Source organism: Barbus barbus (genome assembly GCF_936440315.1).
Source record: "Barbus barbus genome assembly, chromosome: 4".
Taxonomy (NCBI): domain Eukaryota; kingdom Metazoa; phylum Chordata; class Actinopteri; order Cypriniformes; family Cyprinidae; genus Barbus; species Barbus barbus.
Window position 1 is genome coordinate 32,213,674 of NC_136732.1, and position 14,348 is coordinate 32,228,021.

The 14,348-nt window shown below is 37.9% G+C and overlaps 2 protein-coding genes across 2 annotated transcripts; one reads left to right on the forward strand and one right to left on the reverse strand.

Moving 5' to 3' along the window:
• Positions 1-6,818: 6,818 nt before the first annotated feature.
• Positions 6,819-9,577, reverse strand: LOC306868967 (heat shock 70 kDa protein-like). The gene is made up of 2 exons (XM_079415469.1): positions 9,457-9,577; positions 6,819-9,026 (listed from the first exon to the last, which is right to left on the reverse strand). The coding sequence occupies exon 2, from the start codon at positions 9,001-9,003 to the stop codon at positions 7,072-7,074; it is 1,932 nt and encodes a 643-aa protein (XP_079271595.1). The 5' UTR covers positions 9,004-9,026; positions 9,457-9,577; the 3' UTR covers positions 6,819-7,071.
• A 1,676-nt stretch (positions 9,578-11,253) lies between these two features.
• On the forward strand, positions 11,254-13,955 carry LOC306868735 (heat shock 70 kDa protein-like). The gene is made up of 2 exons (XM_079415042.1): positions 11,254-11,403; positions 11,797-13,955. The coding sequence occupies exon 2, from the start codon at positions 11,813-11,815 to the stop codon at positions 13,742-13,744; it is 1,932 nt and encodes a 643-aa protein (XP_079271168.1). The 5' UTR covers positions 11,254-11,403; positions 11,797-11,812; the 3' UTR covers positions 13,745-13,955.
• The last annotated feature ends 393 nt before the right edge of the window (positions 13,956-14,348 follow it).

Consider the following 14,348-nt stretch of genomic DNA (forward strand, 5'->3'; position numbering starts at 1 on the left):
AATTTATATTTATAAAATAAATATCAGATACAGAACAGAAAAAAACGAAGTATAAATTAGAATTGTTGACTTGGCAACAAACTAAATATGAAGTAAAGCTAAATAAAATGAAATAATTTTAAAAAGCTAATAAAATGACAAAGAAAAAATACTAAAAGCTAAACTTAAAAATAAAACGGAAAATCTAAAAATAAAAGCCAATTCTTAATTAATTAATTAATAGTATATAAATAATACTCAAATAACACTGCTCACACACACAAAAAAAGACTTCCTGTTCAGTTCAATATCAGTTTTGCTCTATTTAACAGTACTTTCATGCTGGTCTACATACAATGTTCAGTATATTCTCTGAAATCCATTATCTGCATCTCCTCGCTGAAATATATGTGTGAAGACTTGTTCTTCTACCCTGACTATTGTTATTAAGGTGTTACAGTGGAATTAGACCCCGTTGTCTGTGTCGGTGGGGGGCTGTTGTTCCTTTTGCTTCTTGTGTAACTGTAGATTGAGCAGCAGTTGTGTATTAATAGATCTGAGTGACGTAGATCAGCGGCAGCTCAACTCGATTGTTGGATTTTTGTGTTTATTTCAGGGCTGGAGGAATGGAGATGACCCTCACAGCTCTTGCGTGGCCGAAGAAACGGAGAGCGTGAAGGGTACAGCAGATATTCAGCCATTCAGGCTCTTAGTAAGTGTTAAGGTTACAGTTCACACACAGGTCTCAGACATTGTGTTTTGTTTCATTTGCCTTTCTCTCCTTTTCTTTGTTTCTTTTCACAGTACTTGAAATAGTTTTCACCACTGACTCTCTGTGACTTTTCACCTCTGACCCCATGCCCTCTCTCTGACCTGGGCCCCATCAGGTGTGCTTGTGTGTCATGATTCTGACGTCCTTGTCATTGTACAGAATGTGTCCCCGCGCTGCTGGCATGTCTGTGCTCATGTTGCAGCACAGGTCGCATTGCTGCAAAAATGCGCTATATGATTTCTTACCATTCACATTGAATTTCTTATATTCAAAATTACTAAATAATTTCTGTATAAAACACAATATTATTATTTGAATAATACAACCTGACTCATGATGGATATATGGTAATATGTTATTTTAAAGCACAAATGGCACTGTTTTGTTATGGTAAAAAAGTAAAGAAATTAATACTTTTACTTATGCATTAAATTCATTAAAGTGACACATTAACAAAGATTTATAAATGTAAATAAATGCTGTTTCTTTCTATTCATCCAAGTGTCCTAAAAAAAAATATATCTAGGTTTCCATAAAATATTAAGCAGAATATTAAAATATATTCAGCAAAATATGAACTCTTTTTAACATTAATAATAAAAATAATTGTTTCTAGAGTACCAAATCAGCATCTTACAATGAAGACTGAACTGAAGACTAGAAATGGCTCTTCAGATTTGCCATGACAGGAATAAAATTGTAAACAAAATGTAATAAAATTTTGTAATACAACAAATATGGCATATCAATACACGTTATCAGTAAAGCCATCTGAAGTAAGAGTTGCTAGGTGTGAAAGATAACAGTGTAGAAAAACACAAAGCACTTCCATTTTAAACACAGGAAGTTTGAGAGAAATTGATTGAGTGCTGATCTTCTGCTGGTGAAGTGACTGACAAGGGCGGAGGATATAGGACACATGGACCTGACAGGTTAGTGCCGGAAGATTTAAGAAATAACATTGCCTCATTTTATGAGTATATTTATCCTTCTGTAGCTCTGTCATTGTGTGTGTGTCTTCCTTTTTAGGTCTGCACTTGACGCTGCTGATGACAGGAAGACGGATCAAGGGAAAGAGAAGAGGGACTCAGGAAAGCCAAGATGCTGGGATGAATTGAAGGTTAAATATATACAGTGGTGAATGAGAGGAGTGTAGAATGGAGTTAGGGAAACAAATATGATGAAAAAAGTTTAGGAGTGACAGAGTAAAATGTGAATTTGAGGAATTAGAGAAAGTAATGAAGAGGAAAATATCTTGGGAAAATTTGACGGTGCTTGAGCTGTCAATTCTACTTTACTGACTCCAACAAATACGTTACTTTCAAACACATTAGTGATTACCGTGGGCTTTTTTTTTCGTAATAATTTTTTATTCATAAATGAACATTAATGTATTAGTAAATACTTAAGCCAGGGTGATTCCACACATCTTACACACGTGTACAGTATGTTGTGTACATGTGTGTGTGTGCCAAACAAGCGTGTGACAGGTGTTGGACAGGAATGGTGTTAAATTCTCAGCACTGTCCCTATTCTTGGTTATTTGAATCTGTGGCTCCAAAGTATGGAGCCGTAATCCAGTCTTTAATGACTAACGCCTCTATATACGCACACAGACTGCACGCACACAGATGGCACTTGAATACATTCAAGATCATCTAGACCAACCCAGAAATGCACTTCTTACTTTTAATGCTATTTAATAAGGATTTTTTTGTACAATCACATTAGTAAGGAATGTATTGCATGCTTTGAAAAATGTTCTGCCCCTAAAGCATAAAAAAATGTAAGTAACTTAAATTTACCAAATTTGACAATATCCAAATTAAAATGTGAAAAATATTATTTCATTATTTTTATGTTAGGTTACACAAGTTAAATGATTTACTTTTTTACAGTGTTAATACTGTACATTATATTCCCATGTTATCTTAGAAGCAAATGCTATAAAACATTTCCCTCCATTATTTAAGTTGGGTGAAAATAATAGTAGCATATTATTATAGGAAGCCCATTGCCAAGAAGGTATTTATTTCACAATTTGGACTTGATATAAATTATATAAATTATAAAAATGAGAAAATTATTTAAAATTTAAAGTTGACATCTTACAATTTTAAATCAGTTTATATCATTTTCTCAGGAAAAAAGTCAGAATTACAGGATTTAAACTGAGAATTCTCACCTTTTTTTCTCACAATTCCGAGATAATACCTCACAATTCTGAAATTATTTATCAGAAATCTGAGTTTACATCTCAATTCTGATTTTTTTTTTAGCCACCACAGAATAACATATAAAAAGTTAAATGTCTTTAACTCATGATACATTTTTTTCTCGCAGTTGTAAGTTTTATATATCATAATTTGAAGTTTATAAGAATATATCATAAAAAGTTTTTTTGTTCTGTGGCCGAAATGGGCTTCCATACATTTTAAACCACTGGTGATTTAATGTGTTTTGACACGTCTCACTATGTGAAATAATAGATGCACTGACCATCATAAAGGCAGGGACAAACATTATTTATGTGGGTGGTTGAGAGCTGTCAGATGAAAGAGAATGTTTTTGAGTGAGTACATCTCGCAGCTGTGAAAAACAGTTATCAGCTTTTACAGTGAAGGAACATTTCTATGGGAACAGCTTCTTATCACTATTAATAATAGCAGGGTTGTCCTTGGGTATTCTTGAAAGAAGAGAGGACAGAGGATATCCCAAAGAAAACCTAACACCCTCACTCAATAACCTCTCTCTGGCTATCTCACTCTCTCTCTCACACACACACACACACACACACACACACACTCTCTCTCTCTCTCTCTCTGCGCCCCCTTCAAGTTATATTTAGTTTGGCTTTAGGGCTATGGACCTCTTGCTCTGCAACAGACTCTGGCCTTACAAGGCCCAACCACAAGTATGGTTGCATAGCAACCCTTGATGTTTTCACCTATGTGAACAAGTCCACCAATGTGCTACAGTAGCAGCTAATCATCATAATCATCTAATAAGCATCAACAACTTCAGCAGCAGACTGAGCATGTGCACCTCATGTCTGGTGATGCTCCTGTTGCTAGATGTGCTATTATGCATTCATAATTTTATGAAAGGATATTGTAGTTTTAATCATTTTGTTTTTATTGATATTTTATTTTCTATTTTCTCATGTAATTTAAATTTTTCCATTTTAATTACATTTTAATTTATTAATGTTGTGTTTGTGTGTATTCTAGTTTGGTTATTTAGATTTTATTGTAGTTTTAGTATTTTAGGGCTGCCAAAGTTTAATGTGCTGTCATTTAAAGATATTTAACTGCTGATTTCTTAGCACAGTCTAGTTTTATTGCCAGTTGCATTTTCACGTTGAATGTATATTAAGTTCTAAAACTAAAATTAATTTGTGACCATTTTTATTTTACGTTTTGTATTTATGAAAATGCATATAGAGTATCTGTAGCTTTAGTTAAATGTTTTTTTATTTAAAGTTTAAATTAATGATAACACTTATTTTACATGTTTTACATGTAAAATAAAATTTACTTATTTTACATGTTTCAGAGGCACACATGCCAAATAAGTGTTTCACATGTTTTGCCTGTTTTAACACAAATTCTAAAAAAAGGTTAAACAAAAATAAAACTAAATTGGGCAAAGAATAGTGGGAAGATTAATTTATTTACATTGCATTTTAAACAATAACGATCAGATTAGTTCGTTATGCTTTCACTATATACTTTGACAAAAATCTTCCATAGCATTATAAATAGCAGTGTTGGGGAGTAACTAGTTACATGTAACAGCATTATGTAATTTAATTAAAAAATAATTGTAAGTGTAATCCATTACAGTTACTGAGAACTCAGTGTGTAATTAAATTACAGTTCCAACCCTTTCACTGAATATATATAGCTAAAGTTTTTTTTTTTTTCAAATAAGGTCGTTAACCATGCCAAATCTAATATTACAGTTATTTCAGCATTGTAGCATAACCTACATTAATGGCTTACAGGGTTATTGAGTGCATTTCCAAAGTAACCTTCCCAACACTGATAATAGAAATGGTAAAATGTAAGTTTGTACACATTTTTGCATGTGCAAGAATGAGGACCAAATGTGAGCATGCCGAAACATGACAGAAAGACAGAAGTCTCAGAAGCAGCTGTCACAGGCTTATATTTACAGTGACATTGTTGATTGGTTGGCAAATATTCTAGCATATCTATATTCACTTGGTTTATGAGTGTAAGCATCTGTATGTGATTGTAGTATGTGTAAACAGCACTGGGCAGGATCAACTTAGAGGTAAACAGTAAGCATTCTGCATGGGTGTTTGAGTATAGAAATACTTTCATGCATCTATTTGTCTAATAATAAATTAGAAAGTGCAGTTGTCCACTATAGAGTTACAATATTTGTTCCCTTACAATTAGTATGAGATTTAGTGTTTCTATTGAACAAGCAAACAGCTAAATGTACTGTATATGTGTGGGGCTCATGGAGATGTACCAGGATGATTTTAAAAGCACATCATGTGTCCATGCTATATATGTACAGTATGTGGATCCTCTTTATTGTCCCGCTCATGTTTTGATGAGGGGGTTTTTTATTTATTTTTTATTGTTCTTCCATTCTTGAGGTTGTATTTCCTGTGGTGGGGCATGTTTCGATTGGCATGCTTCAGTCCAAAAGCCAGGGACATGCCAGGGACACTGCTTAAACTTAATAGGGAAAGGGCCTGAAATGTTGTACTTCACACATGGTGGCATCACACTCTTCCTGAAATGCTCACATTCATGCACATGTGCCTTATTGGCTCCTGTCACAGCAGAGGCACACATGCCGTAATTGCCCTAATCGGCGTCTTAAATCAGTGCTCATTATAACTCATCAGCAGCTGTTACAATGACGGCCGAATGTGTTACTGATGACTAAACTAATGACTTCAGTTCAGTTAAAGGAATGTTTGGGTTCTGTAAAAGTTAAGCTCAATCAAAAATGCCTTGCCACAATATTTCCATGTCTCTCCTTTTCTCTATAAAAGCCTGTGGGTTACAGTAAATGTTCAAATACTCAATGTTTCTATCACTACAAGAGACAAACATGTATTGACCTCATTTTTTAATCAGCATTATGCCACAAATGCTGTTAAATGAACTTGAGTTGAACCCAGATTATTCCTTGAACTGGCATTTATGTATCGTTGGTCAAAGATCGGTTTACTTAAAAAAAGAGAGATAAATGTACACCTAAGTGTTTTCTTAGAACATTTCTCCACTCATAACTCATGCATAAACATTTGTAAACATGCTTGCAGTCACATGGGCATAGTGCACACAGTGTCACTTGTGTTTTAATCTTGGGCATGTATTGAACGTCAATCTTCTTGTTACAGTGAAATCAGATATGAGCAGTAAAGTAAGGGTCATCTCATGTTCTTTTGTGCGTCTTTGGAATATGTTCTACAGTTTGACACTCAATATACTTTTAGTAACACCAGATGGTGTTGCTCTCCTAGATGAATAATTCCACTACTGGTAATAAAACATCTTTTGTAAATAAGGACTGTGTGTGCCATTTGAAGAAGTCTGTTAATTAGTGTTGGAAGGGTGTTTGGATGAAGTATCGTTTCCTAAAGTCAAGGAAGATTGTCATAGTCGCTCTTATTTTTTTTTATTTTTGCTGTACTCGTGCCAGGGTTCAACTAAGAAGCCTTCCAGCAGACATGAGGTCCAGGGATTTGTGGTTGTCTGTTTTAAAGTCAGGACATGGTGACCCCTGCTGCTTATGTCAGGAACTACAGCATAAATGTATAGAAGGATTTTGGCCGAAAGTCATTAGAGAAGCACAAACTGATGTCTGTGTATGTATAGCCTATATTACATATGTCTTCAAAGCCTGTAGGCATTTTGATATCAATTAATCTTATATATAATGTGACAAACCCCCATAATATATGGATACTGCCGCAGAGTTGATTGTAAATTCCACCTTCACTGTAATTTTATTTAAAGATATCTTATGTAACTTTTTAAAAAGTTACTTTAAAAAAAAAAGAGTACACACACAATTTAAAATATTAAGAATTTTATTTACAGTTTCACCACAACATTCAAAATGTAACAGTAAAAAACATGAATGATAAATCATTTAAAATCACATCTTAGAAAATTTCAAGCTTATTTTTTAAGTCGAAACATATTGACTAGGTAATGTCAAGTTTAACAGTAGCAAAATGGAGTGAACTAATATAATGTGCAATGACAGAAGATAAAAAAGCAAAAAGTGTTTTATCAGTCCCTGGACCATTCCATTCCTGAGGTATTTTAATCCACCTCTTCAATAGTTGGCCCCTGAGCACCGGCCCCTGATGCTCCATGTGCCTGAGCTCCACAGCCTCCAGCTGGCATCCCTCCCTGATACAGTTTAGTGATGATTGGATTGCAGACTTTCTCCAGCTCCTTCAGACGATGTTCATACTCCTCCTTATCAGCCAGCTGGTTGTTTTCTAGCCAGCTGACAGCCTCGTTACATTTCTCAATAACTTTCTTCTTGTCGTCCTCACTGATCTTTCCTTTCAGGTTCTCATCTTCCACACTGTTCTTCATGTTGAAGGCGTAAGACTCCAGGGCGTTTTTGGCAGCAATCTTCTCTCTTTGCTGATCATCTTCAGCTTTGTACCTGTCTGCTTCCTGCACCATCCTCTCAATATCCTCTTTACTCAGTCTGCCCTTGTCATTGGTGATGGTGATCTTGTTCTCTTTTCCAGTGCTTTTGTCCACCGCGGACACATTTAGGATTCCGTTGGCATCGATGTCAAAGGTCACTTCGATCTGCGGGACTCCACGTGGAGCAGGTGGGATTCCTGTCAGCTCAAATTTACCCAGCAGGTTGTTGTCTTTTGTCATGGCCCTCTCTCCCTCATAGACCTGGATCAGGACACCGGGCTGGTTGTCTGAGTAGGTGGTGAAGGTCTGGGTCTGTTTGGTGGGGATGGTGGTGTTGCGTTTGATGAGGGCCGTCATGACTCCACCTGCGGTTTCAATACCCAGGGACAGTGGAGCCACGTCCAGCAGCAGCAGGTCCTGGACGTTTCCAGATGTGTCTCCCATGAGGATGGCGGCTTGAACCGCAGCACCATAAGCCACTGCCTCGTCTGGGTTGATGCTCTTGTTCAAGTCTCTGCCGTTGAAGAAATCCTGCAGAAGCTTCTGGACCTTTGGGATTCTTGTTGATCCTCCAACCAACACAATGTCATGAATCTGAGACTTGTCCATCTTGGCGTCTCTCAGGGCTTTTTCCACAGGCTCAAGTGTTCCTCTGAAGAGGTCTGAGCACATCTCTTCAAAGCGCGCTCTGGTGATGGACGTGTAGAAGTCGATGCCCTCGTACAGTGAGTCGATCTCAATGCTGGCCTGAGAGCTGGAAGAGAGGGTTCTCTTGGCTCGCTCACATGCTGTCCGCAGCCTCCTCAGGGCCCTCTTGTTCTGACTGATGTCCTTCTTGTGCTTCCTCTTGAATTCTTCAACAAAGTGATTCACCATGCGGTTGTCAAAGTCCTCCCCACCCAGATGAGTGTCTCCAGCTGTGGCCTTCACCTCAAAGATGCCGTCTTCAATGGTCAGGATGGACACATCGAAGGTGCCGCCGCCCAGGTCAAAGATCAGGACGTTGCGCTCTGAAGCTTTGCCTTTGTCAAGGCCGTAGGCAATGGCTGCAGCTGTGGGCTCGTTGATGATTCTCAGGACATTCAGTCCAGCGATTACTCCAGCGTCTTTAGTCGCTTGCCTCTGGGAGTCATTGAAATAGGCAGGAACTGTGATAACTGCATTTGTTATCTTCTGCCCCAGATAAGCCTCAGCAATCTCCTTCATCTTCACCAGGACCATAGAGGAAATCTCTTCAGGGTTAAATGTCTTGTTTTCTCCTTTGTATTCAACTTGAACTTTCGGCTTTCCTCCATCACTGACGACTTGGAAAGACCAGTGCTTCATGTCAGACTGCACAACTGGGTCATCAAACTTTCTGCCGATCAGCCTCTTGGCGTCAAACACGGTGTTGTTGGGGTTCATGGCCACCTGGTTTTTAGCTGCATCTCCAATGAGCCTCTCAGTGTCTGTGAAGGCAACATAGCTGGGTGTTGTTCTGTTTCCCTGGTCATTGGCGATGATCTCCACTTTTCCATGCTGAAACACCCCCACACAGGAGTAGGTGGTGCCCAGGTCAATCCCAATAGCAACTCCTTTTGCAGACGACATGTTTGATTTCTTTTTATGTCTACCTGTATACCCAACAAGCAAAAGAAAAACTAAATCACTGCAATGTAAAATCACTAATTTTCATCAATGAATTACTGTTATTTTTGTAGTTAAACTTTAGATAAATGTTTCTATGTAAATATATTTTTTTTGCATGTTCACTCTTATAGTAATACAATTATTTAGTATTATTAAGAATAAATTATTATTATTAATATAATTATTATTGTTAATAATAATAATACACTTCAATATAACAATGTACACTTAAATAGATTTCCAATTAGTGATTAAGCGACTCATCACATTTATATTGACACTTAATCGTGAAACAGATGCGTATAAGAAAAACATAATTTACAGTAGGCTAAGCGTTTCAGGTTTGTGGAATAAGTATAGAAACTCCAATAGAAATAAACGAACAGTGGTAGTATTAATTATTTTTCAGCTTACCAATTCTGTCAGGCGTAACTGTGGCTCCTTGCTTGGACAGTTCACTTCGTTATATCTCTCTTTCTGTAGTAATTCAGATCTCTCCTGAAGTATAAAGCGAACTGATGGAGTCCGCTGTGGTTTATACAGTCTAGGGCTGCGCTGCTGAAGTTTCTCGAAGGCGCCAGCGAGTTCGACCAATCAAAACGCGGCACAGTAGAACGGCTCCACCCACACAGTTGCGTCATCGCATAGATTCTAGCTATTTCTGGAGGTTTCTGGGTTATTTTGGGGCCACGTCAGATTTTAAAATTTTAGCGAACCTCTTAATCTATTATAGTGTTATTTTTAAATATGAATGTTTAACAGTTTTAGCTAAATTATCACCTTGATGATAATTTGTAAATGTATTTTAAAATACAAACAGAAACTTGTTTAAATTGTTTTCGAATATCAAAGCTAAAGTAAAGATTGTAGTGATAAACAATTAATTATTTATTTCTGTATGTCAATTAAAATCGTGGTTGTAATTAAATTTAGCAGATAATCAAATTAATGACTGAAAGAAAACTGCAGTAAGAGGATGTTTGTCTAGTTAATGGCAGACTAATTTAAGTAATATAGCAAATATTTTGATCGAACATAACTGCTTTTCAGTACTTATTTTTATTTAGTATTTTCTGTATTTCTTTTTCTTTTCCCTAGACAAGTATAGACAAGTTTTACTGATCTGCAAGCCTGTGGGAATTAGTATGTCTTTGATTTACAGTAAAGCTAGAGAGGATTCTGGAACATTGGAGACTTTGTTGCAGTCTTCTGCTCTATTGTCAACAGAGGTCTCTGTTCTATTCCTTCTCAAATGCTTTCTATCTCATCTTTCCTTTTCTAAAAAACATTGTCACATTGCCTTTCAGTGCTTCATTTCTCTGAATTGAATATATATAAATATATATTTGTTTCTTGTTTTTATTTGTTCTACATTTCTGTAGGACTGTAGGAATGAGTATGATTTACAGTAAAGCTAGAGATGATTCTGGAACATTGGAGACTTGTTGGACGAGTTGTCATTCTGTTCTGTTGTCAACAGAGGTCTCTGTTAAGTGTATAAGGGCCTTGTTTTGTAGCTTATTGCTCCCATTATTATTGTTTCTCAAAAAAATAAATTGTAGCACACATGACAACTCCTATGTGTCTCGATGATGAATGTATTACAAATGAACAGTTTCCTAAAAAAAATCCGTTTAACCGTTCCTGATTAAGCTTCACCCCAAACTGAAATAAGTATAGTGAACACAACATATTTTATGCAGTTAATTGCAATTTTAAGCCTGTCTAACTGTTATTGTAGATTATTAACAATAGCCTAATATTTAATCGACTCGGGTGCCACAGTCATTACGCGATTAACAGCATCACAAACCGAGACCATAGTTTATAGCTCATATCTTACAGTTTAAACTTTTTTTTTCTAGTTAAAACTCTTATATAACTTTTAACTAACTTTGAAATAAACTTTTTAGATGCTAATATTTGGACTAACACAATATGCGGACTAAAGACTAAAATATATATTAAAATTTAGCCATATTTCATATAATTTGTGTAGGACTGTATTCAAACATGATAGAGAAAAGGCATGTTTTAAAGTTTATTGTTTAGCGTACTTTCACTCACAGCAAGATTCTGGAAGCGTCCATAAACTTCCTCTCAGCTGCTTCAGTGACAGCTGACGTAACGCCGGCACGCGGCTGCTTGCTGTGTTTTGATTGGTCTGATTCTTTGGACGCTTCCAGAAGTGTGTAGAGTTTGAACTAGTGCGCGTTCTGGAGTATTTAAAGAGCGAAAGCAGCCACTGACGAAGCTGAGCTGAACAGGAGAAATCTGTAAAGAGAGAAAGCAAAGAACAGTCTGACCTCACTTTCTACACGAAGAGATATCAATTCATCACATTTAAGAATCTACTCTACGGTAAGTTTTTTTTTTTTACAGTAAGGAATAAGCTAAATAAATTGTGTAATTGATGTGTTGCATAGAATATGAGTTTATATGTAGGCAGTCTATAGTCTTCCTAAAATAAACTAGAAAATTGTATTTGTTATTTGTTAGTATCTGTGCGAAGAAATTGAATAATGTATTTGTCATTTTTTGCATAAAGAAAAAAGAGCAATGTACAGATTATGTTGCTGTCATTATCAGAGCACAGTACATATAGAAAAGGGGTTTCTTTTACTGTTATTGTGGGAAGTGTCATATTGACTGGAAACAGACAGAAATTTTCATTTAAATTTCCTTTAAACAATAATTTGTAGCATTTTAGAAACATTTCTGATTCTGATTGTTCTTTTTTGTGTTTTACTACAGTTACTTCTAATCAAACATGTCGTCAGCAAAAGGAGTTGCTATTGGGATTGACCTGGGCACCACCTACTCCTGTGTGGGGGTGTTTCAGCATGGAAAAGTGGAGATCATCGCCAATGACCAGGGAAACAGAACAACACCCAGCTATGTTGCCTTCACAGACACTGAGAGGCTCATTGGAGATGCAGCTAAAAACCAGGTGGCCATGAACCCCAACAACACCGTGTTTGACGCCAAGAGGCTGATCGGCAGAAAGTTTGATGACCCAGTTGTGCAGTCTGACATGAAGCACTGGTCTTTCCAAGTCGTTAGTGATGGAGGAAAGCCGAAAGTTCAAGTTGAATACAAAGGAGAAAACAAGACATTTAACCCTGAAGAGATTTCCTCTATGGTCTTGGTGAAGATGAAGGAGATTGCTGAGGCTTATCTGGGGCAGAAGGTGACAAATGCAGTTATCACAGTTCCTGCCTATTTCAATGACTCCCAGAGGCAAGCGACTAAAGACGCTGGAGTAATCGCTGGACTGAATGTCCTGAGAATCATCAACGAGCCCACAGCTGCAGCCATTGCCTACGGCCTTGACAAAGGCAAAGCTTCAGAGCGCAACGTCCTGATCTTTGACCTGGGCGGCGGCACCTTCGATGTGTCCATCCTGACCATTGAAGACGGCATCTTTGAGGTGAAGGCCACAGCTGGAGACACTCATCTGGGTGGGGAGGACTTTGACAACCGCATGGTGAATCACTTTGTTGAAGAATTCAAGAGGAAGCACAAGAAGGACATCAGTCAGAACAAGAGGGCCCTGAGGAGGCTGCGGACAGCATGTGAGCGAGCCAAGAGAACCCTCTCTTCCAGCTCTCAGGCCAGCATTGAGATCGACTCACTGTACGAGGGCATCGACTTCTACACGTCCATCACCAGAGCGCGCTTTGAAGAGATGTGCTCAGACCTCTTCAGAGGAACACTTGAGCCTGTGGAAAAAGCCCTGAGAGACGCCAAGATGGACAAGTCTCAAATTCATGACATTGTGTTGGTTGGAGGATCAACAAGAATCCCAAAGGTCCAGAAGCTTCTGCAGGATTTCTTCAACGGCAGAGACTTGAACAAGAGCATCAACCCAGACGAGGCAGTGGCTTATGGTGCTGCGGTTCAAGCCGCCATCCTCATGGGAGACACATCTGGAAACGTCCAGGACCTGCTGCTGCTGGACGTGGCTCCACTATCCCTGGGTATTGAAACCGCAGGTGGAGTCATGACGGCCCTCATCAAACGCAACACCACCATCCCCACCAAACAGACCCAGACCTTCACCACCTACTCAGACAACCAGCCCGGTGTCCTGATCCAGGTCTATGAGGGAGAGAGGGCCATGACAAAAGACAACAACCTGCTGGGTAAATTTGAGCTGACAGGAATCCCACCTGCTCCACGTGGAGTCCCGCAGATCGAAGTGACCTTTGACATCGATGCCAACGGAATCCTAAATGTGTCCGCGGTGGACAAAAGCACTGGAAAAGAGAACAAGATCACCATCACCAATGACAAGGGCAGACTGAGTAAAGAGGAGATTGAGAGGATGGTGCAGGAAGCAGACAGGTACAAAGCTGAAGATGATCAGCAAAGAGAGAAGATTGCTGCCAAAAACGCCCTGGAGTCTTACGCCTTCAACATGAAGAACAGTGTGGAAGATGAGAACCTGAAAGGAAAGATCAGTGAGGACGACAAGAAGAAAGTTATTGAGAAATGTAACGAGGCTGTCAGCTGGCTAGAAAACAACCAGCTGGCTGATAAGGAGGAGTATGAACATCGTCTGAAGGAGCTGGAGAAAGTCTGCAATCCAATCATCACTAAACTGTATCAGGGAGGGATGCCAGCTGGAGGCTGTGGAGCTCAGGCACATGGAGCATCAGGGGCCGGTGCTCAGGGGCCAACTATTGAAGAGGTGGATTAAAGTTATGTACTTGTCACTTTGTCTTTCAGATCTCACTTAACAATTTGATCAAGGATTTTTTTTATATGACATTGCTGTACAAATATTCCTGTCTTGTTATTTAACCACAAACCACTTTGATTTAGTCAATATGTATATACTGTAAAGATGTAAATACAAGCATGATTGTCTTTTATGGATAATGAACGTTGTTAATAAAGCTTTTTAAATTAAAAACAAATCAAATGTGTTCTTATTCAGAAGGACTGGTTACAGACTCCAAAACAAATCATGTTGATGAAAAGTTTATAATTTGGCAGAAATTATTTTATGACAATTATCCTAGTTTAGAGGGACTAGTGAGTCAATGCAATATACAGTATTGTAGGTGAGTAGATATTTACTCTGGTGAGTGTGAGCAACATCACGTGACACAATCAGTCAGATGCACAGACGTCAGCATTCACTGTATAAAACCTAACAAGGGTGACAAAACAGATGTTCAGCTTTGTCAGATTCGCCAAAGAAAAGTCTTAAAATACTTTGAAAGACTGAAGGTCAAAACCTTGCAACATTAACTTGCTTTTGTAAAATATTGATTTAGCTATTCTGGACAGGAAAAGGG